Source organism: Beauveria bassiana (genome assembly GCF_000280675.1).
Source record: "Beauveria bassiana ARSEF 2860 unplaced genomic scaffold BBA_S00003, whole genome shotgun sequence".
In the NCBI taxonomy this organism is placed as follows: domain Eukaryota; kingdom Fungi; phylum Ascomycota; class Sordariomycetes; order Hypocreales; family Cordycipitaceae; genus Beauveria; species Beauveria bassiana.
The window spans coordinates 73,874-93,652 of NW_007930838.1; the positions used below are offsets into that span (position 1 = coordinate 73,874).

At 52.6% G+C, this 19,779-nt stretch overlaps 5 protein-coding genes across 5 annotated transcripts; 3 read left to right on the forward strand and 2 right to left on the reverse strand.

The window, feature by feature from the left end:
* Positions 1–3,589: 3,589 nt before the first annotated feature.
* BBA_01263 (caspase domain-containing protein) lies at positions 3,590–5,263 on the forward strand (the record flags this gene model as incomplete). The annotated part of the gene is made up of 5 exons (XM_008596360.1): positions 3,590–3,886; positions 3,973–4,090; positions 4,151–4,543; positions 4,591–5,029; positions 5,080–5,263. The coding sequence occupies 5 exons, from the start codon at positions 3,590–3,592 to the stop codon at positions 5,261–5,263; spliced, it is 1,431 nt and encodes a 476-aa protein (XP_008594582.1).
* A 738-nt stretch (positions 5,264–6,001) lies between these two features.
* On the reverse strand, positions 6,002–10,053 carry BBA_01264 (microtubule associated protein; the record flags this gene model as incomplete). Its single annotated transcript, XM_008596361.1, has 2 exons — positions 6,002–6,293; positions 6,374–10,053. The coding sequence occupies 2 exons, from the start codon at positions 10,051–10,053 to the stop codon at positions 6,002–6,004; spliced, it is 3,972 nt and encodes a 1,323-aa protein (XP_008594583.1).
* A 647-nt stretch (positions 10,054–10,700) lies between these two features.
* On the forward strand, positions 10,701–12,723 carry BBA_01265 (F-box domain-containing protein; the record flags this gene model as incomplete). Its single annotated transcript, XM_008596362.1, has 4 exons — positions 10,701–11,146; positions 11,195–11,369; positions 11,426–12,468; positions 12,537–12,723. 4 exons carry the CDS (start codon positions 10,701–10,703, stop codon positions 12,721–12,723), a joined length of 1,851 nt encoding a protein of 616 aa, XP_008594584.1.
* A 150-nt stretch (positions 12,724–12,873) lies between these two features.
* BBA_01266 (ubiquitin carboxyl-terminal hydrolase, family 1) lies at positions 12,874–14,554 on the reverse strand (the record flags this gene model as incomplete). The annotated part of the gene is made up of 5 exons (XM_008596363.1): positions 12,874–13,430; positions 13,485–13,881; positions 13,928–14,027; positions 14,078–14,172; positions 14,228–14,554. The coding sequence occupies 5 exons, from the start codon at positions 14,552–14,554 to the stop codon at positions 12,874–12,876; spliced, it is 1,476 nt and encodes a 491-aa protein (XP_008594585.1).
* A 1,272-nt stretch (positions 14,555–15,826) lies between these two features.
* Positions 15,827–19,665, forward strand: BBA_01267 (nuclear envelope pore membrane protein; the record flags this gene model as incomplete). Its single annotated transcript, XM_008596364.1, has 2 exons — positions 15,827–16,291; positions 16,351–19,665. 2 exons carry the CDS (start codon positions 15,827–15,829, stop codon positions 19,663–19,665), a joined length of 3,780 nt encoding a protein of 1,259 aa, XP_008594586.1.
* Positions 19,666–19,779: the final 114 nt, after the last annotated feature.

Below are 19,779 nucleotides of genomic sequence, written 5' to 3' on the forward strand. Positions count from 1 at the left end.
AAAAAAAAAAAAAAAAAGCATTCCGCGACATGGGGAGGAGCAGAGGGGCATGCCCAAAAAGCAACGATAGCATCAGCAGCCATCTGGATGAACTGACAACGGCGACGTTAATTAGTTAGCGCAACGGAGCTAGGCGGAACGAGAAGCGACAAGTTGATGCTAACTTGTCCGCACTTGGCTGAATCCCTGCTCAGCTGTGTCATGGACTCATGGGGCCGCGGGCCAAAAGGGCACGAAGGGTTGAGACTTGACTCAGTTTACGGTGGGTTTTAAGCGCGGTCGGTACTTTGCTACAACCTAAGGTACGGACCAGATTTTCCATTGACAAAGCCATTGGCTCCTTGCGCCTTTTCTACTGGTAGAGTCGTGCGAGTGCCTACTTGTTAGGCACAATGGAACTTATCACGGGTGTTAAGAGGCTTATACGTACGATTCATTCGGGGCTTGTGCAACTTGGCCGCGCTCAATGAATTTGCAAAGGGCCAACTAATTGACCAGAAGAGAAAGAAGAGGGCAATTACACAAAACTAATGTAAAAGACAACATCAGTGGCTGGCAGCCGTTTCGGCTGCATTTGTTCCGTGCCACAGGGAAAAACCGGCGTCAGTGGCTGCATTTCAGCGTGCATGCGCTCCGGAACCGCCGACGACATGGCGTCTGCTCAGCCCTCTCGACGGGGACAGCAAACTCTAACGCATAGGTACCCAGAAGCCGTCAAGATGGAACTAGCTTGCAGGTGCACCCGCCGGGCCACTATCTCAAAATGGAGAGAAAAAACGGATTCATCATTACCAAGTCCTTTGTGAGGCCTCTCGAATCGGAAGTCGTGCTATTCTACCCCGAGGCTCAGTTAGCAATCTAGCTTGACAGGGATGTCGCCAACAGTGAGGTTTCTTCATGTTCCCCATATTTTGCCATGCGGCCATGCAACCATGCTAGTACAAAGTGTTAACAAGCGAGCTTTGACGCATTCTTTGCGAATTTGCCCCGAGATATCCTTTGCCAAGATTGTGAAGCAGGCATGACGCCAAATGGTCAGTTTTTAGTTGTGTCCAACCAGTCCAACGTTCTCACGCGAGGAGCGCCGGTTGCTGCCAAGACACGTGCATATTGATGCGTGCAGACGTGTGCTCCTGATAGCGGCAGCCGGTGGTGGTGGTAGTGGTGGTGGTGGTGGTGGTGGTGGTATACCAGTAGGTCATCAGGGATGTGATTAAAACTTCATCGAAAAGAAAAGGACCAAGAGCAGATGCTCGCATGTATACGCATCTGACTAGGTGGTGGTGAATTGGGCTGCTAACGTGCGCTGTCGTGTGACATGGAGCAGCAGGAACTATGCGAGGAGGGCAAGAGGGTTACGACATCCAAGCCCGAGCCTTGTCCCGTCTCTAGAACGAGGGTATGGAAGAACGAGAGATGTGAGAAGAATGAAGCGCATCTCGCGCATTGTGCAGACAGACGGCAGATGCTGCATCGCGCAGTCCGTCGTTCCAGTCATTTTGCAGCAGCTGGAACCAGTCAGAATGAAGCATGATAGAAATGGCTGATGGCTGGTTTGGTTGACCCATGCATGCAAGTGCTTCATCGGGAGATCCGACAGATGCACTGTGGTGGGGGTGACTTGAGCGTGGCAGTGGACCGCTGCTTGACGTGATGTGCTGGCAATTCCGGAACAGTTGACAGGCACGACTGGGCAAGTAAAAAAAACATTTATAGACTGACTGGGGACACACGAGGGTGATGAGTAGAAATGAAGAGAGGTAAAGTTGATAGAAAGAAAAAAGGGACGGCAAGTTGATGATGGTACGTAGTCGGTCGGCAATTAAACGTGTGAGATACATATTAGTCCATTTGGTGAATTTTCATCATTGGAAGGTTGGTTGGGTGTAAGAGGTCCTGCAATAAGGCAATAATGCAACGATGCCTGGGAATATGGCCAGGCTAATTCCCGTCGTCTCCCGCTGGATATGCCAGTATTTCCATCACCCGGCCGCACTTTTCATGGTGTTGTAGTGCTTAGGCTCTGCCGGCGTGTCCTGTTTAAGTGGGTAAATCGACAGCGTAGAAGCAGCATTTTGTGGCGGTGATGGGCGCTTATTAGGTTGGTGGTCATACATGGGGCATGATGCAGCAAATACACGAGAGAATGATGACTGCAGTTGACTGAGAGGGGAGGGGTCAACCGCATGAGCATGGGCATGGACCCGGACTAGATATATAGATGGTGGACGGGCCCTTTTCTGGACCGATGGATGATTTTGTGTATTTTGTACGACAACGACCCGCTCTCTGGACCGTTGGAGAATTATCAGGCCAGCACACGAGTAAGTACCTAGAAATGCGCATCTTGATACATGCCCAAAACCACCACACATCCATGACATCATGTCATCATTCGGCGGTTTGTTGTTGCTCATGGATGAGGGCCAACTATGCCATGCCAGCGAGAAACGCACCCCACGAGCTTCACCAGCCACTCATTCTCCAAGCACACGAGGCAATGCGGCGGCGGCGGCAGTACTGCATTGCAAGCTAGCGGCAGGGGCCAGAAGAAAGAGAAGAATGTTTCGGAAGCTAGCCTTTTCCAGAAAGGAAAAAAAAAATCACGTCGTCGCAGGCAGGACCTACTGAGCTGAAGTTGGAGCGATGCTGCTGGGCTAGCCTGGACCGAGCAAGGCCAGCCGTTGCCACTGACCCCACAAGCTACACCAACAAACTGGTCTTGCTGCTGCGCAAAAACAGAAACAAGTCCGCGCCTCAATTGCGGTGCATAGGTGGACAATGTCGGCTGAACCCCTTCAACGCTAACCGCGCAATCTACGTAGATCAACAACAGGGGGGTTACCGAGATTGTTGAAATCATTGGGACACTCATCAGCAACAATTACGCCAATACAATCTCATTCTCGATTGGCCCAAACAACACCTGTAGACGAGCGCCGAGGTTGCAGCGCAGTGCAGGTACACGCCGACAGAAGCTTCTCCGCTAGTGAAAAGAGGTACCGTTCCTGCCCCATCTGCCCATACCTTGCGCAACCCAGGACCTTGGCTTCTCTTTCACTTACTACCTATTTACCTTCCTCCCGACCTATCGATTTGCTTTGCTAACCAATTCACCTCTGGCCTATCTAGGCCTTAACAAAGATATTTATCTACCTTGTTCTCCCATTGCCATTAAATTTCACTCGGTCCAATCTCAACCCCAACCACCACCAATTGACCACACCACCACGATCACCACATCCAAGACAATCACCGCACCGCTCGCCATCCCGGCCCCTCCACCTCCAACTTCATCCACCAACGCGACCTGCTCTCCCATCCACAGCTTTTCATCATAAAAAGCTTCATGCCGGCCTGCTGTCTCACTCCGTCCACCTCACTCGCCCGTTGAGTCATCGCCTCCTGATTCCGCCCAATCGACAAATCGATCTTCGACCTCGTCCGCCCCCTCTTTTTCGGCATCTTAATTCTGCATCAATTCTGTATCGATCCTGCCACCTCCGAACCGCCCGCTCCAAACCGCCAGCCGCCAGCCGCCAGCCGCCTGCTACCTGCTTGCCGCCTCGCCGAAACTGTCCTCCCAGCCATGTCCAGCTACCAAGGCCACGGCCGCCCGCAGTACGGTGCCTCTTCGCCCATGCACCACCACCAGCAACAGCCGCCTTACCAGGGCGCATCCTACGCGTATGCTCCTCCAATCTCATCCCCCCCTTTCACCCGCCGCACCCTGCTTCTCTCGGCTGACTTGCAACTGCTCTACTTCGACGCATCCATCAGGCCCCCCCAACAATCACCTCAGCCATACCCGAATCAGGGTCATCCCTCGCCTCAGCATGCCTACTACCAGCAGGCACAGCTGCAGCAGCAACAATTCGCTTACCCAGTACGAACCCCCCCCCCCCCCCCCCGCCACTTGAGCGAATGCGCCCTCATCACGCTTCGTCGCCCAAGTACTGACGAGCCCCGCAGCAGCAGCAGCAGCAGCAGCAGCACAACTCCAGCCCGCACCAATATCAACAGCATAACTCCAGCCCGCACCAATATCAGCAGCAAATGCCCGGCCAGCCGCCATATGTTGCCCGTCCTGGTCAGCTCATATCTGCAAAGCTCTCCCCCTCCCCGAGTGTCTGAGCTAACTTATCGATAGGCGCCGCACCCTCTCACAACCATCAACACGGCCTCCAGCAAGGCCGCCAGGACACCGTCCAGGCTCCTCCGAGCACACCCCAGCACTTTGGAAGCGGCGCTCCCCAGAGCTACTCGTTCAAGTACTCGCAATGCACTGGCCGGCGCAAAGCTCTCCTCATCGGCATCAACTACTTTGGCCAGCGCGGTCAGCTGCGCGGCTGCATCAACGACGTCCGCAACATGACGTCGTATCTCGCCGAGCACTTTGGCTACAGACGTGAAGACATGGTCATTCTGACCGACGACCAGCAGAATCCCATGAGTCAGCCTACCAAGCAAAATATTCTGCGAGCTATGCACTGGCTTGTCAAGGACGCGCGCCCCAACGATTCCCTCTTCTTTCACTATTCTGGTATGACTGCCGCCTCGATTCCATGTTTCAAGTGCTAATGTGCGCAGGTCACGGCGGCCAAACTAAGGATCTTGATGGCGATGAGCCGGATGGCTACGACGAAGTTATTTATCCCGTGGATTTTCGCCAGCATGGACACATTACTGATGATGAAATGCACCGTATAATGGTTTCTCCTCTCTGCGGTGGGGTACGATTGACAGCCATTTTCGATTCCTGCCATTCCGGCACCGCGCTGGATTTGCCCTACATCTACTCGACCCAGGGTATACTCAAAGAACCTAACCTGGCCAAAGAAGCGGGTCAGGGTCTCCTCGGTGTTATCTCCTCATACAGCCAGGGTGATCTTGGTGGCATGAGCAGTCAGATTGTTAGCCTCTTCAAGAAGGCAACCAGCGGCGAGGAGGCGCACAGTCGTGCCCTTGCCACCAAGACTTCTCCTGCCGATGTCGTCATGTGGTCCGGAAGCAAGGATGACCAAACTTCGTACGTCAACATGCTGATGCCCACCATGTATCAAGCTAACAACTTGCCAGTGCCGACGCTAGCATCGGCCTTCAGGCGACCGGCGCCATGTCTTGGGCTTTCATCACCTCGCTCAAGAAGAACCCCCAGCAGAGTTACGTCCAGCTGCTCAACAGCCTCCGCGACGAACTGTCTACACGATATACGCAAAAGCCTCAGCTGTCCTGCAGCCACCCTCTAAGTACGCCAATCTAGCCCCCCCTGCTGCGTCAATATACTGACCAGCGCCGCAATAGACACGGATCTCCTCTTCGTCATGTAAACAACCAGATACGGCCTGGAGCCTGTCTTGTTTATGCCGTGCCCGGGCAGCTCAGCGTCTGCGCAGCCTGTCACCAGCTGTCGAGCGAGTGCCCTTTTGCAATTTTTCTTCTCTTTTGGTACTGACGGGTAAAATTTTGGGTATTCAAACATGGTTTTCTTACTATCGATATACCTTGGGACTATCATTCAGCAGGCTGTTTGTGTTTTTACTGTTTTTGGCTGTCCTAAAGTTGTGCAGATGCAGAGAGGGGCCGAGGTTGGACAGCGTCTATGAAAGCGGGCAAAGGGCGGGAACAGGGAAGGCATGAAGTTATCACGGTTAACATATGATCTCGAACAGCGCTTCATGGAGATGTGAGCAGAAAGAAACAGAACGATGGATCGAGAACAAAACGAAAGCGAACATTGGGCAGAGAAGAAGCCGAATCGAATACAATGAATCAAATAAGACAAAGTCAAACGTAATGACCGAGACGTAGACAGGAGGAGCAAGAATAAAGGGAAGCAACATCTTGGTTCGAATAAATGCGTGATAGTCAAAGGAAATAAACGCTTCAGCCCTGATAAAATCATCATACCCAACAAGTCAGTCATTCAAAACGCCATCCTTGCAGAATGCTTCCAATTTGTCCCAATGTAAACAGACCTTCTCCAAAATACAACCAACCCTTACGCCGAAGCACCGTCCTCACCCTCATCCACGCGCACCACCTTGAGCCCTCTCCCCCTCTTCGCCTTGCGTCTCTCCTCTGTCGCCGCCACCAGCTTCCTGCGGATCTCTTCCTGCGCAGCCCATTTACGCGCCGAGAGGCGCATGCGCGCCACGAAACGCGCCAGCACGAGAAACGTCCGCAGCGTGGGCTTGTTGCGTTGCTTGAGAAAGGATGGGGCGGGTAGGGGTGTGCGCGAGTGCAGAATTTTGGTGCGAATGTGCTCGAGTTCGCGGAGTTGAGCCTTGTTGCTGTAGAAAAACCAATGTCAGTATACCATACGTGAGAAGAAGGATGTGCGAGAGGAGCTGATAGGGGGAGGGGGACGTACCATGCGGTGGAAATGTCCAGTTGTAGCTGGATAAACTTCTTGGCGTAGGCTGCATCGGTGCGCTTCGCCGCCTCGCGCTCCCAGCGCGCCTGCATCCAGTCCATCTGCATGACCAAACCCCGGAGCTCTTTACGATGACGCTCCGCCGCGCCATCCGCCGCGCGCACCAGCGTCTCGAGCGCCGTCTCCGCCTCGACGAGACCCGTCCCGCGTCGCAGACCCGCCACGTCGCGCTGCAGCTTCTCCGCGCTGACGCGATACGCAGCACGCTCGCTGCGCGTGCGTTCTAATTTACGCCGGAGCGCCACCTCTGAAGCCACGAGGCCATCGATGAGCGCTTGCTGCTGCCGCACGTCGTGCTCCAAGTTGTCAATCTCTGCTTGCGTTTGCCGTAGGTGCCGTGCCTCTTTGCTGCTGCTGCGGCGATCTTTGTTCTTAGAGGACGGTGATGCGGAAGCGGCGACCGCGGCGTCGCGGTCGCGCAGCGCCTTGTCGAGTTGGTGCTGCAGACGCTGCAGGGCCTGAGCGTGCTCGGCGGCCGTCTCCTCGGCCTGCTGCCGCGCCTCCTCGAGAAACTCCTCCAGCACCACGCGCTGGTCCTCTGCGTCGTCGAGCTGCTGCTGAAGTTCCTCGGCCATGACAACCTGCGACCCGCCGTACGTCGCGTTGGCCGTTTGGCTGGCGTTGGGCGAGCCCGCCATGCGCGAGACCTGGTGGTGATGGAGCTTGCTTTCCAGATCCGCCACCTCACGCCGCAGGCTCTTGATGATGTCCTTGCTGGCCGCCTCGCGCTGCAGAAACTCGACTTCCTTTTGGCGCGCGCTCGTCAGGTCGCGTCGGATAATGGACACCTCGCTGCTGCCGTCGCCGTCGAGGAGGGCCTGAGCAGAGGCTAGTTGTGCCTGATAATCTTCCACGCGACGTTCCAAATCACGGATCGTACGGCGGGTCGTAGAATTGTCTGCCGTCTCTGTAGACGACGCCTGTCGCAGCTTGGTCTGGAGCTGCATGATTTCCTGGTTTAGCCTATCCTCCTCAGCCGCGGCTTTTTCAATTTCGCTTTCAAGCGATTGCTCTACAGACTGTCGCTGTTCCGACAGAGCCTTGTTCTCGTCGCGCAGGCGGCGCACCTCGCCGTCGAGCTTCAGCTTGGCAGTGCGCAGATCAAGACGTTCTTGGTCCACGCGAAGCGTGTCGTTATCGTGGAGCTTCGCTCGGCGCAGCTGGCCATCTAGCTCATCACGCTCAGCCTTGACCTCGGCTAGCGAAGTCTGAGTATTGCGTAGCTCAGCCCGCATCGAGGCCAAGTTGTCTTCCAGAGACCTCTTTTCCGAGGACACCTTGTCAAGCTTGGTGGTAGCATCTGTAAGCTGCCATTTGAGACGCGTTGGCGTTTGCGAGCCACGCACTGGAGTGGCTTCAGCAGCGCCGCGAGTTCCTTCAGTGCTTAAGCGCAGGGTTCGAAGCTGCTCGCGTAGACTCTCACACTCACGCTTCAGAGCATCGCCCTCACGACGAGCAGGTGTAGTCATGACGGCCGGCCTATTGCGAAGCGCTTCAACTTGACCCTCTAACGATATCACCTTGTTTGCTTGAGTCTGATAGTCGACCTGCGCCTGTCTTAAATCATCGCGCACGGTAGAGAGCTCGCCTCGAAGATCACTCAACATTTTCTGCCGAGTTTCCAGAGCATCTTGGAGATCGTCTATTTGCCTTGCCATGAGTGCCTCCTCGCTGCGATGTCGCTCTTCCTCCATCTTCAGGCCATCCTGCAGTCTGGATCCTTTATCGGACAGAGATCCTTCCGCTTCGCGCAGACGGTTGATTATTCTTTCAAGTCCAGCAACTTTTTCCTCCGCACGATTGCGCTCAGCCTCCAAAGTTTGCTTCTCCGTCTCCCATTTCTCACTGTCGTTATCGTATACATCATCCTTTTCGCGTATTTCAGCCTGCAAGTCGGAAATGACGTCATTGAGGCGTTCGAGTTCCTCTTCATATTGTCCGCGGAGGTCTTTTTCAATCTCAACGGCATACTCTCTTTCCTTGGCTACGTTGCTTTCGAGGTCCTCAACCTCATTTTGAAGTCGCTGCACGTCTCGTTGAAGCGATGCTGAGTCTGCAGTCAGAGTATCGTGTCGCGTTTGAATCAAATCCTTTTCGTCTATTCGGGTTTGCAGCTCGATTTCAAGCTCCAAAATCCTGGCCTCCATTTCCGGGTTTCCTTGTCGCATGGTTGCCTGCTCATGCTCCAGCTGATTAACCTTGGCCTTGAGCTCATCGATTTCGCCGTTGGCCTCTGTGTATTCCTTTTCCAGTGTAGCGTAGTCTTCACCGGCCTTGTCAAGCTCATCTTGCAGTCGTGTGACTCTCTCGTCTATCTGTCCAGAGAGGCCCTTAGAAACAACAGATTTGTTGGCCATTTCTTCTTGAAGTTCCTCCAAGTCTCGCTCAGCTCGGTCTTTTTCAGTAGCAGCTGCTTCAATTTTCTCGTTGAGTTCGTCGACTTGCTCCTCTAGACGGCAAATGTTCTGCTCTAGGTCCTGAATCGTTTCTCTTGCTTCGTCAAGCTCGTCATCGCCCTGGTCATTTTCCTCGGCCTCCTTGGCCCTTTTCTCTGCATCAATGATCCTTACTTCCGCCTCTTCAACTTTGTCTTTTAGGTCCTCAATTTCGTCTTCTCTCTCTGTCAATTGGCGATCCTTGTCTCGAAGAGCCGCTTCCAGGTCCTCGATGCTATCCTGCAGCCTCTCCAACTGCTCTTGATTGCCTTGAACCGCAGCAAGTTGACGATGCAGTTCGCGAACATTTTCTTCCTTGTCTTCCAGTTGTTGCTGCAACGTTTTCATTTCGGCGCGGAGACCATTGTCCTCTCGGCTGTGAGACGTTCTGCTCTGCAATTCGAGTATTTGCTGTCGGCATCCTTCCAGCTCCCGCTCCGATGTTATGAGAAGCTTTTTATGGCGATGAAACTCTCTTTGCATGGTAACCTTGTCTACCTTCAACTCGGTATTCTCCTTCAGAGCTGCTTCATTGAAGCCAGGGCCGGCTTTACGGAGGGCTTCCTCCAGAAAATGGATCTTGAGTTTAAGCCCAAAATTCTCCTTTTCGATCTTGTCAATGACGTTTTCTTGTTCTCGGAGCGAAAGCTGGTTGCCGTCCTGCAACGGACCCTTGTCACCACGTCTCGAAGTCATCGCAAGGGGTGTCGAAGTAACGCTACTACTGTCGATCTGCGGGATTGTATGGTCGAGATATGATTGGTTCCGTGATGACGAGTAAATGGACGCGTCCATTCGTGGCACTGGCGTCAAGTCATTCTCGTCGATGCGGCTCAGGTTGGGCGTCAGGCTCATAGCGCCATTCTCCTTGCCTCCTCGGCGGCGACCGCTGTTTCTCGTCGCCGATTTGAGCAGCGGTGTAAATTCGGCGCCGCCTATGCTGGGTGGTAAGTTATTCCGGTCCGTCAGAGGATCGCGGCGAGGTGTTCTGATGCTGACGCCGTTGCCATTGGAGCGTTTATTACGCAGCTGCTGCAGAATATTGCCGCTTTCCTTCTGTGGCGAGTGAAAAGAGGCCTCTTGTGAGATATCGGCAAAGTCTGGCGCTCGACTGAGGTAGGTGGCATCTCCAATGTTGGACCTCGGGGTGTCGAGGGCACCACCGTAGCCGCCTTGCACCATGGCAGCGGTGACGTTAGAGTGAGTATTTGTCGAGCAGCTGAGTGGTGTAATGGCAAAACAAAAACCAGAACATGCGGCGAGGCTGCTTACAGGAGCAAGATAGAATGAAACAACGCTTAAACAAAATCTGCAAGCTGCATTGCAAGTCGACGAGTTCTGCGCGCGCCAATGCCAGTAGACAATAGAGTCTATCGATAATTCCTTGGTCCGTCAGTCAAGCCAAGGTACGCGTTTGTGTTGTTTACTCTTTGCCCGCTTTGGGCCTAGCGCCCAGTTTGTCACAGCAGCCAATGGAAAGTCGAGATTACCTGACTCCCCACTTCAGTATTTCGTGCGCTGTATCCGTACATAGCTCATTTAGGTTCGGAGTTGTTACTTAATGATAGCACCACTTTGTTTGCCGGGATGTGTTGGGGCTTTCCCGGATATCATTGATGATTGCCATTTCTCGCTTCCGGCTTCTGATGCAGTCCATCTCAGCTGCATGATTCCACCAAATCTATGATGACCGATGCAGGCAGCCGTGGCGTGTGATATCTGGCGGTGACAACATTTGCACTGCGACAGGTTTATGTGCTTTGGTCTCCCCCACTTCGTCACTCTTGAGATATTCGTCGTGCGTCTACGGACTTGTTTCGTCATACAAGATGACGAAGCACAGCAGTAACGGACATTCAGCTCGTGTGTCTTTGGATATACTTCCAGACGATATCATAGAGCAGGTGTTTCAATATGCATCGCCATTGGACAATTTGGACAGCCTGCAGAGAGTTTCGCGCAGGGTACAACAGTTAGCAAGCCAGCCTCTGTTGTGGAGGTACCACTGTTTCGCGACATTCCAATACTGGCAGCCCGAACATGAGTTGGAACTTCTTCGAGATAGAAACGCATCTGCGACAAACTGGAAAGCCTTGTTCCTGACGCGCCAAAAGCAAAATGCGTCAATTGGACGTATCTTCGATCGCGTTATTGCTACCAGGGCCGATCGCATCGCGGGCATGCAACAGATCTGCCAGTACGGCTACGATGCCAAGGATTTCCTCCTTGAAAAGTGTCACATTTCCTATGATGACCCAAATGTGTTGGCAGTAAGGTAAGATTGCCGCTATATCCTTCGCAAAGTTGGCTTACACATCCCCAGACACTACGCAGGGGCCATTCTCGGCAGCATACATAGGAGCATTGCCGTTCACCAATGGTTCCAAGTGAGCAATTCGAGACAATCAGACCCTCTCAACATGAGAGTTTCTTTGGAACATTCGCTGGCCGCCTTTGATCTTTTTGTTCTGCACGATCAGCGCGGTGATCTCACAGAGGTGCGTTCCACATGCAATGATTTACACCTCCGACGCTAATCTGCTACCTGTCGCAGACCAGTCAGCTGCTAGATACTTATGCAAGATTATTCATGAGGCATCAGCCTCAGTGGGACGAACTGAGCACGAGGCAAAAAGCTTTGACGTTGAACCGGTGGATACGTGAAAACAACCTTGCTGGGTTGGACGATCAACGACACGATTATAGAAACCTGCGGAATTGCTTCATCGGACAGGCACTGCGAGGTTCAAAACACGAATCGATACCAATCATCTCCTGCGCAATATACTGTTGCATCGCCGAGAGAATTGGCCTACGCGCAGAATGCTTCTTGGCGCCTATCTGCGTACATGTTGTGGTCACTGCGCCGCCTGGCAATGATCTAGACATGAACCCTAGCCAAGACGAGCACCAAATGTATTTAGACCCATTTGCTACCAATGGTGAAGTACCTATCGACAAGTTGCAGCATCTCGTCTCGCACGCCGACATGACCGTCGCGAGCTTGCGCAACTCTGGCACCGTCTTTGCCATCACCAGCCGAACCGCGCACAACATCGAGGCGTCCCACGCCGCGGGCTCCCGCCGTGCCGATCCTCTATCACTCAGCAAGCTTCTACACGGCCATTCGGCCGTGAATCGGCAGCTGGCGCTCTACGCGACGCGCTGGGCGCTACTTATCCTACAGGTGCCCTACACGCGCCGCTATCAGGACCGCCGCATCCAGCTCCTGGGACACATCATGCGCGACTGGCCTGAGGACGAGTGGATCATGTCAAAGTACGTGCTGGCGCAGAGCCAGCGCGCTGGCACCCCAGATCACGGCTGGGGGCTCAGGGGCATGTTTGTCCGTCGCCCGGACCCGATGCAGACCGACCCCTTCCAGGACGAGCTGACCGCGGACCGCGTTGCCCCGTTCCGTCTCGGCCAGATCTTTGTGCACAAGCGCTACCAGTGGCTTGGTGCTATTGTTGGGTTCTACGAAGTGCCACCCGCGTCATGGGACCTCGAGTCGTGGGGCAACTTTGATGCCGCTTCAGAAGGCGACAGCGCTACGCAGAGTAACACTGATAGAAGACGATTCTACGTCAAGACTATGTACGTGCCTGCAGCCATCAGGACAGACGAATGCAGTCGATTACTGACACGCCCTTTTTCTTGTCCAGAGCCGCTTCCAGCACAGACGAACAGGTCATTGCTCCGGGAAACCTGAGAGTCATTAGTGACGAATCCCGGGTGACTGGGGGAATGTTTCCGCTGGCGGGCAAGTACTTTAAGAGATTTGATCGGGAAAGGTGCCGCTTCATATCCAATATTGACGAGGAATACCCCTGCTTGACTGCTGGGGACTGAATCATGCTGTGTCCGGAATACCAACCTTAATTAATTTCAGCAATGCGTAACTGCGCGGTCTGGGCTGGCATATATGGCATCATTTATTAGGTTAATACATCATCACCATCGACAAAGGTCTATCAAATACGCCCAGTCTGCCGACGCTGACTACGACGACAGCTTTATTATGTCTTCCAGGATATCCTTTTCTGCTAATTTCGATATCCATTTATGTAGCGCGCTCCCGTAGTCCTTTTTCCGCGCCGTTACGCGCTCCTCGTCCTCCATGGCGGCCGAGGCCTCGCCGCGGTACTCTCCCATGGCAGCGCGCGCTTCGATGACGAGCTCATACCTGAGACTTGCTGCGTCGCTGGCACTGAGATTACCCTCGCTCACTCTTGATGCAAGAAGGCTGGGGACTGGTTCTCCTGTGATGTCGTCTAGCTTTATATTATAATTCGCCAGTAGCGTAGTATCGTGAATATCGAGCTGCATGCCGTTATTTAAAATGAGCGTAGTATAAGCATCTCCGTGCTGAATCTTCATCTGGGTATCCAAGAAATGCACAGCCGTCACCGCGCTGAGCACGGATTTCCTGTATTTCCGAATGGGACTCTGGCAAAGAGAGAGCAGGTTGAATGACAGCTGACTTTCTTCATACTGCAGCATACGAGCTTTGATCTGCGGTCGAGCCACAGTCGTCCAGCAGTTGCAGTCGAGGCTGCCTAAATCTGAACGTCAGCAGATTATCTTTGCTTCTGCGGGAAGCCATCACGTACCGAGCTTTCGAGGCTTGCCGCGTAACCCGTCCAGCTCCCAGACGTACCCTCCAGACGGGACATAGGCAATAAAGTGGTATCCATAGTCGCTGCTGTTGCGCTTCTTGGGTTTTTTTTTGCGAGACGTGCTGCGAGACGCTGATGCGCGTTTGCGCGGCTTGGCATCGAATGCCTCATTTTCTAAGAACAAGTCTGCATTCAGGCAGTCCATACGACGCGCAAAAGAATTGTGCGTTTTTCGAATGAATCTGTTGCTGCCCAACTTATAGCCTCGCACTGCGGTGCTCATCTCGGCAGTGGCTGCCTTGAATGCTTTGAGTTCGCTTCCGAGGTCGATATCCGCGTGATTCATGACGATGTTGAGCAGCGCGACAGTGGCACATGCGTTGGAAGTGGTCTTTCGAGGGTTAGACACGGTTGAACGAAGTGATGGATGAACGAACCTGATTTGCGAACCACACCGGCCCGCTCTCAGTCTCTCCTTGATCATCGTCAAGGGACGGCGCATACTGAAATAGAAAAATGAGGCCGTATACAGGTTTCCTAGAAGTTGTTGGTGACTATTTCGAAAAAAAAGTTTGAGTTTGACATACGGTAGAATATCCAACGATTCTTGGTCTAAAGTAAACAGCTCCTGCACCTTGACGTCCTTGATCCCAAGGTCTCTCAAAATTATGTTAAAAAATGCCTGGACAGGTGTAGAGTAAGTATAGATCGATGCTGTATGTAGTACTCAAGCTTACTGGTTCAGATTCCAGCTCAATCCACCCGTCCCAGTCCTCAATGTCGTCAGGAGTGAGGGGCTTCAAGGCCTCCTCCAGCAGGTTGTCAGGGAGCGCATGGCTCTGGGGCGGGGCGGCGGCTTTGCGTTTTGGATTGCGCCTCTTATTGCTGGTTGCAGAGTCCGACAGACTCATTGTCCGAGGATCCGTTTTGACATCGGGCTTTTTGCTGCGGACTCGAACAACAATGCCTCGCTTTTCGAGGCGTTTTGACCGACGCGGACCGCTGGCCGGCGGACTATTCCGATCGGACGGCTCATTAGTAACGCGGCGCGTGCGAAGATGCATTGCAATGGTGTATGTAGTTAGGTGATGCTGATGAAAGGACTGGTGGTGACTTTTTATCTCGTCGTTCTAGGCCGTGGTCACGACTGCCACGGGGATACCGTCGGTGGAAGCTCTCTCTTGAGCGCTTCTTTGCGAGGTAGCATGCCGCGGCAGAAGGTGGTGTGAAGGAGAATAGATGAAGGGGATTCAGTAATCAGACACAATATCAATCTGCAATGACAAACAGAGAATGCAAACGGCGGTTGTGCTTGTGACATCTGGAGCTGGATGCCAGCCGGCACAGTAGCGCATTTTGTTGACATTACTTACCTGATTTGTTGAAATGTGGGCTAATATGTGTAAAAGATTCTAATAAAATATAAATTAGAGCAGAAGCGTGCCGGTACAATCAATGCTTGCATGGGTGGGAGAACAAGAAGAGAGAGATAATACAGTGTGTAGATAAGCACGGCTTGGCTTGGAAGTCCATCGCGAACGGAAGCTAGATGTATAGTCAAGGTATCTTGCCAGCTAGTTGGCACGCCATCCACTACCTACAGTGTGGAGACAAAAATTCCGCTCAGTGGTACTAATATATGGTATTTTACGATTTTCACCACCTTATATCTATATAACTATACCTTCTAAAAATAAAAATAAAATTTAAATATAAAGGTATTTATATAATTACTAAAAATTAGATTTTTTTATATTTTTAGATTTTTTAGATATAAAGATAATTATAAGTAAAGTTTAAAAACCTTAGGTAGGGGTTACTTTACTAGTAAAAAGTGTTAAGGAAATACTCTTCTAACTTTAACCTTTAAAAAAAAGGTAATAAGTTATTTTAAAAAAAGTAAAAAAAACTAGAAGTAAATAAACTAAGTAAAGAAGAACTCAAGTAGATTTTAAAAATAATTTTATTAGCTATAGTTCTTATTTTATTTATTATTAAAGTAGGTGTGTTTTAGTGGTACTAGTACTGACCGTACGGAATTTTTGGCAACCCACTGTACCTAGGTACCTAGGTAACTTATAAGTCACCCGCTGATCCACCAGTGGCCGCCTGAGAACCCACCGAACCCGCTGTCCCAAGCATCTCACAGCACTTGTTTGTGCCCAGCACCGCGTTTACGTGACGTGAAAAAGTTGTCCCTGCTGCCCTGCCGTCTTCTTCTCCAGCAACCACACAACAACGGCGATACTGTCCGCAACAACACTCTTCGCGCGCTTGAAAGATTTCAGTTTTCTATACATGCTCCCTAGAAGCTTCACCGCATACCACGGAATGCGATGAGCGCGACTCCTCGACTGCGGTCTGGGTTCCCCTCGACCCCCGGCACCACTGCTCCGCGACGCAACTTTGATCAAACGCCCAGCTCGGTTGGCTCCGTATCCTCGACGGCAAGCTTCAACAGGTCGGCTGCGCTCCCCATAGCCCCCGAAAAGGCTACGAGGCAAAGCCAGGCTGGCCAGCCGCTCATACCTCTGACGCTTCTCGACGCTCCCCAGCAGCGCTTCTACGCCTTTGCCATCTACGTCCTGCTATGGGCGTGGAAGCTCTATGATTGGCTCCAGGTCATCGAAGAGGGCGACAGCTCTTGGTGGCTGTTTTTCAAATGGATCTTTATTGACTTTGCTTTTTTGTTCGGGCTACCAGAGCTCCGCATACCATGGCTGGAGCTCTCACAAGTCTTCGTAACTGGAGTGTTCCTATCGCACGTCGTCGTCAACTACATGTTGATGTTCAACATTCCCGTGAGTTGAGACTGCGCTCTTTTTCTTCGCGCGATCAAGTACTTGCTAACAAATATCAGCTCCCATGGCAATCGTTTTTCCTCGGCATTGCCAAAGTTCTCTACGACCGCGAATTGTCCATTTCCGAGCAAAACGTCAAGGTCTCCAGCATCCTCAACAACCATTCCTTAATTATGGGCAAGCAGATTATCAATATTCTTCCCGAGGGCTCTGCAGTTCTTAATCCCGAGCAAAAACCCTATTGTATCGCTCCCAAGTCCAAGACTGGCGTTGTGCTGCCCATCTACTTCAACTCTACTGTCCCCGCCGAAATTGAGCTCATACGCATCGACCTCGACAGCAACAAGGAAGAGACAATCAAAGTCCCCAACCGCGATGTCAACAAAGTGGCCAGACAAATTCGAGAGCAAAGCGCTGACCCTACTACGGCCGGCTTTCAATGGGATTACACTGTCAGGCGACCGGGTGTCTATCGGCTGGGCAAAGTGTTGGACGAGTACAAGCTCGAGATTCAGCGCGGTGTCAAAGATACCTATGTCGTTCCCTGTCCGCAAGCGAAAATCAAGACGGCCAATTCTTCCCAGCGCTGCATTCGTGACTTGTCCGACCTGTCTCTCGAGGTTTATGGTACGCCCCCTTTGAAAATTGTCTACAGTCGAACAATCAACGGCAAGAATCATGGTTTCCATTTCCAGAGCCTGCAGCCAGACGGCTTCAGCTCGCCGCTTCTGGGCTCTGCTGCCGATGTTCTCCCCGATGGCGGCGAAGACATTTCTTGGGTCCGTCCTGCTCGCGTCACCGTCGGTTTAAACGAGTCCATGGCTACCTCTGGCGAGTGGGAGTACTCGGTCGACGAAGTCCACGACGCCTTTGGCAATAGCATCAAGTACGCGGAAAGTGTTGACGACCTCGACCGCTCTGTTACTCGCAGCCTCGTCCAGAAATTCGCCGTCAAGGAACGTCCCAAAGTCAAGATGCAAGGCTGTGATCTTCGAAACGCTTTGAAAGTCGCCAAAGGCAGGTCAGCTCATCTTCCCGTCTCATTCCAGGTGAATGGAGGTGCCCCCGACACAGACTACAAAGTGCAATGGAAGTTTTCTCCCATTGACTCCCTCACCAACAATGGTGACCATGGCGACAAGCTCACTCTTGGCAGTCACTCAGCTAAAAATTCAAACGACAAGCCAAGCGTCTCTGCGCCAGGTCTCTACACTCTCACCTCTGTTTCCAGTGGATCATGTGAAGGCGAAGTTGACGAACCTTCCTCTTGCCTACTTCTGAACCCTCTCGAGCCGCATCTCTCTATCCGTGCTGAAGAGATCCCAGACAAGTGCGCCGGAAACTCGATTGGATTGCGCGTCAATCTGGATCTTGTTGGCACGCCACCCTTTACTGTCCACTATGATATTATTGGAAGCGACCATCATGTTGAGCCCCGGGCGCACAGGGTCGACGGCCTGCGCTCCCAGTTAGAGCTTATTCCGCAGGAGGCCAGTCGCCAGAAATATGTGTTCAAGTCAATTGACGATGGTGTATATCGCAACATTCCTCTTACCGGCCAGGATAAAATACTTGAACAAGAAGTTAAACCCGCCGCCCACGCTGTCATTGCGCACGGCTCCCAGACGATCAACACTTGTCTGGACTCGAACGTTGAGCTTGACGTGCTCCTTACCGGGGAGCCGCCATTCAACCTCGAATGGGAAATTGTGCACGATGGTAAGCGAAAAACAGAGCGCGTCAACAATCTCAATTCCAAGGCATATACGATCAAGACACCTACCTTCACTAAGGGCGGAGAGTATAATCTTGCGCTGAGCAGCATCCAAGATCAGCGCGGATGTCGAACCTTCTTGCAGGACTCTGTCAAGCTGATTGTGCGCCGTCAACGACCGCGCGCTGCTTTTGGTTTGATTGAGCAGAGGCAGAGCATTATGGCTGTCGAGGAAACGCCGCTGCGTCTTCCCCTCCGACTTCAGGGAGACGGTCCGTGGACCGTTTCCTACAGGAATCTCAATGACTCCGCAGGAACAATCACCAAGAAGATTGATAGCCCCAATGGATTCATTGTGGTAAAATCACGAGGCGTGTACGAGCTTCTGGACATCAAAGACAACCGCTGCCCCGGTACTGTCGAGCCTGCTGGATCAACGTTCCAAGTTGACTGGTTTCCTCGACCGGAGATTTCCATCATCGAAACGGATAGCGTTAGCGCGACAGGCGGCGTATTTGTGAAGCAGGAGGTTTGCGAAGGAGACATAGATGGCTTCGAAGTTGCCCTGCAAGGCTCACCGCCATACCACGTTGAGTATGAAGTTCATCAGCGCTCTCCCCAAGGATCCAAGGCGATCAGTCGCCGAGAGTTTGATGCCGCCCTCTCAAAAGCAGCCATATCCATGGACACTGGCAAGGCTGGCGAGTATACGTACAAGTTCCACGGGCTCGCCGACAACCTTTACAATGTAGACCAAAAGTCTAAGGCGCTTACCGTACAACAGCGTGTCAACGCGAAGCCAGCCGCCACATTCAGCAAACCTGGCCAAACATTCAAGTTCTGCATGGAAGAGCAGGAACATGAGGACAAGATTCCCATCACGCTCACTGGCGTGGCGCCATTCTTTGTTGAACTGGAAATTAAGCATCAATCAGGCCTGCCGGTAGAGACGTACCACGTGCCGTCGATCAACTCCAACTCGTACTCCATGCAGATTCCTAGAAAGCATCTGCGCCTGGGATCGCAGCAACTACGTATCCGCCGCGTACGCGATGCCCGCGGCTGCCAGCAAAAGTATGAGGTAGGCGGTCCGTCGATTCAGATCCAGCTCTTTGATGCGCCGTCCATCTATCCGCTCGAGTCGCGTCGAGACTATTGCGTCGGCGAGCGCATTGCCTACACGCTATCAGGCACGCCACCCTTTGACATCCACTACGAGTTCAACGGCAAGTGGAACGCCAAGTCGCAAACGACGAGCTTCCGTCGTGTCGCGGAGAAGCCTGGCGATTTCATCATCACGCGCATCTCGGACAAGGCCAGCGAGTGCCGCGCAGCGGTTCACCTGGCCAAGACGATTCACCCGCTGCCGAGCGTGCAAATTAGCCGCGGCCAGCAGTCGCGCGTCGACATCCACGAGGGTGGCGAGGTGGACATTTTATTTGAATTTTGGGGTACGCCGCCGTTCGAGTTCACGTTCACGCGCAGCTCAAACGCGAAAAAAGGCCACCGTAGTGTCCTCCTCGAGACGCGCCACGAAGTCTCGTACGAGCACTCCAAGGTCATCAAGGCTTCGCAAGAGGGCACGTATGAGGTTGTTGCCATCAAGGACAAGTTTTGCTCGTATTCGACGCAGCAGGCGGACAAGCGCGACAAGAAATAGCGTGAGTCTGAGTCTTTTCTGTTTGTTGTTCTTGGGCTTCTTTTATGACGGGGATTTTCAGTCTTGGAGGTCTATCACGACCTGGTTTTGTTTTCATCTGGTGTGGGTAAAAGA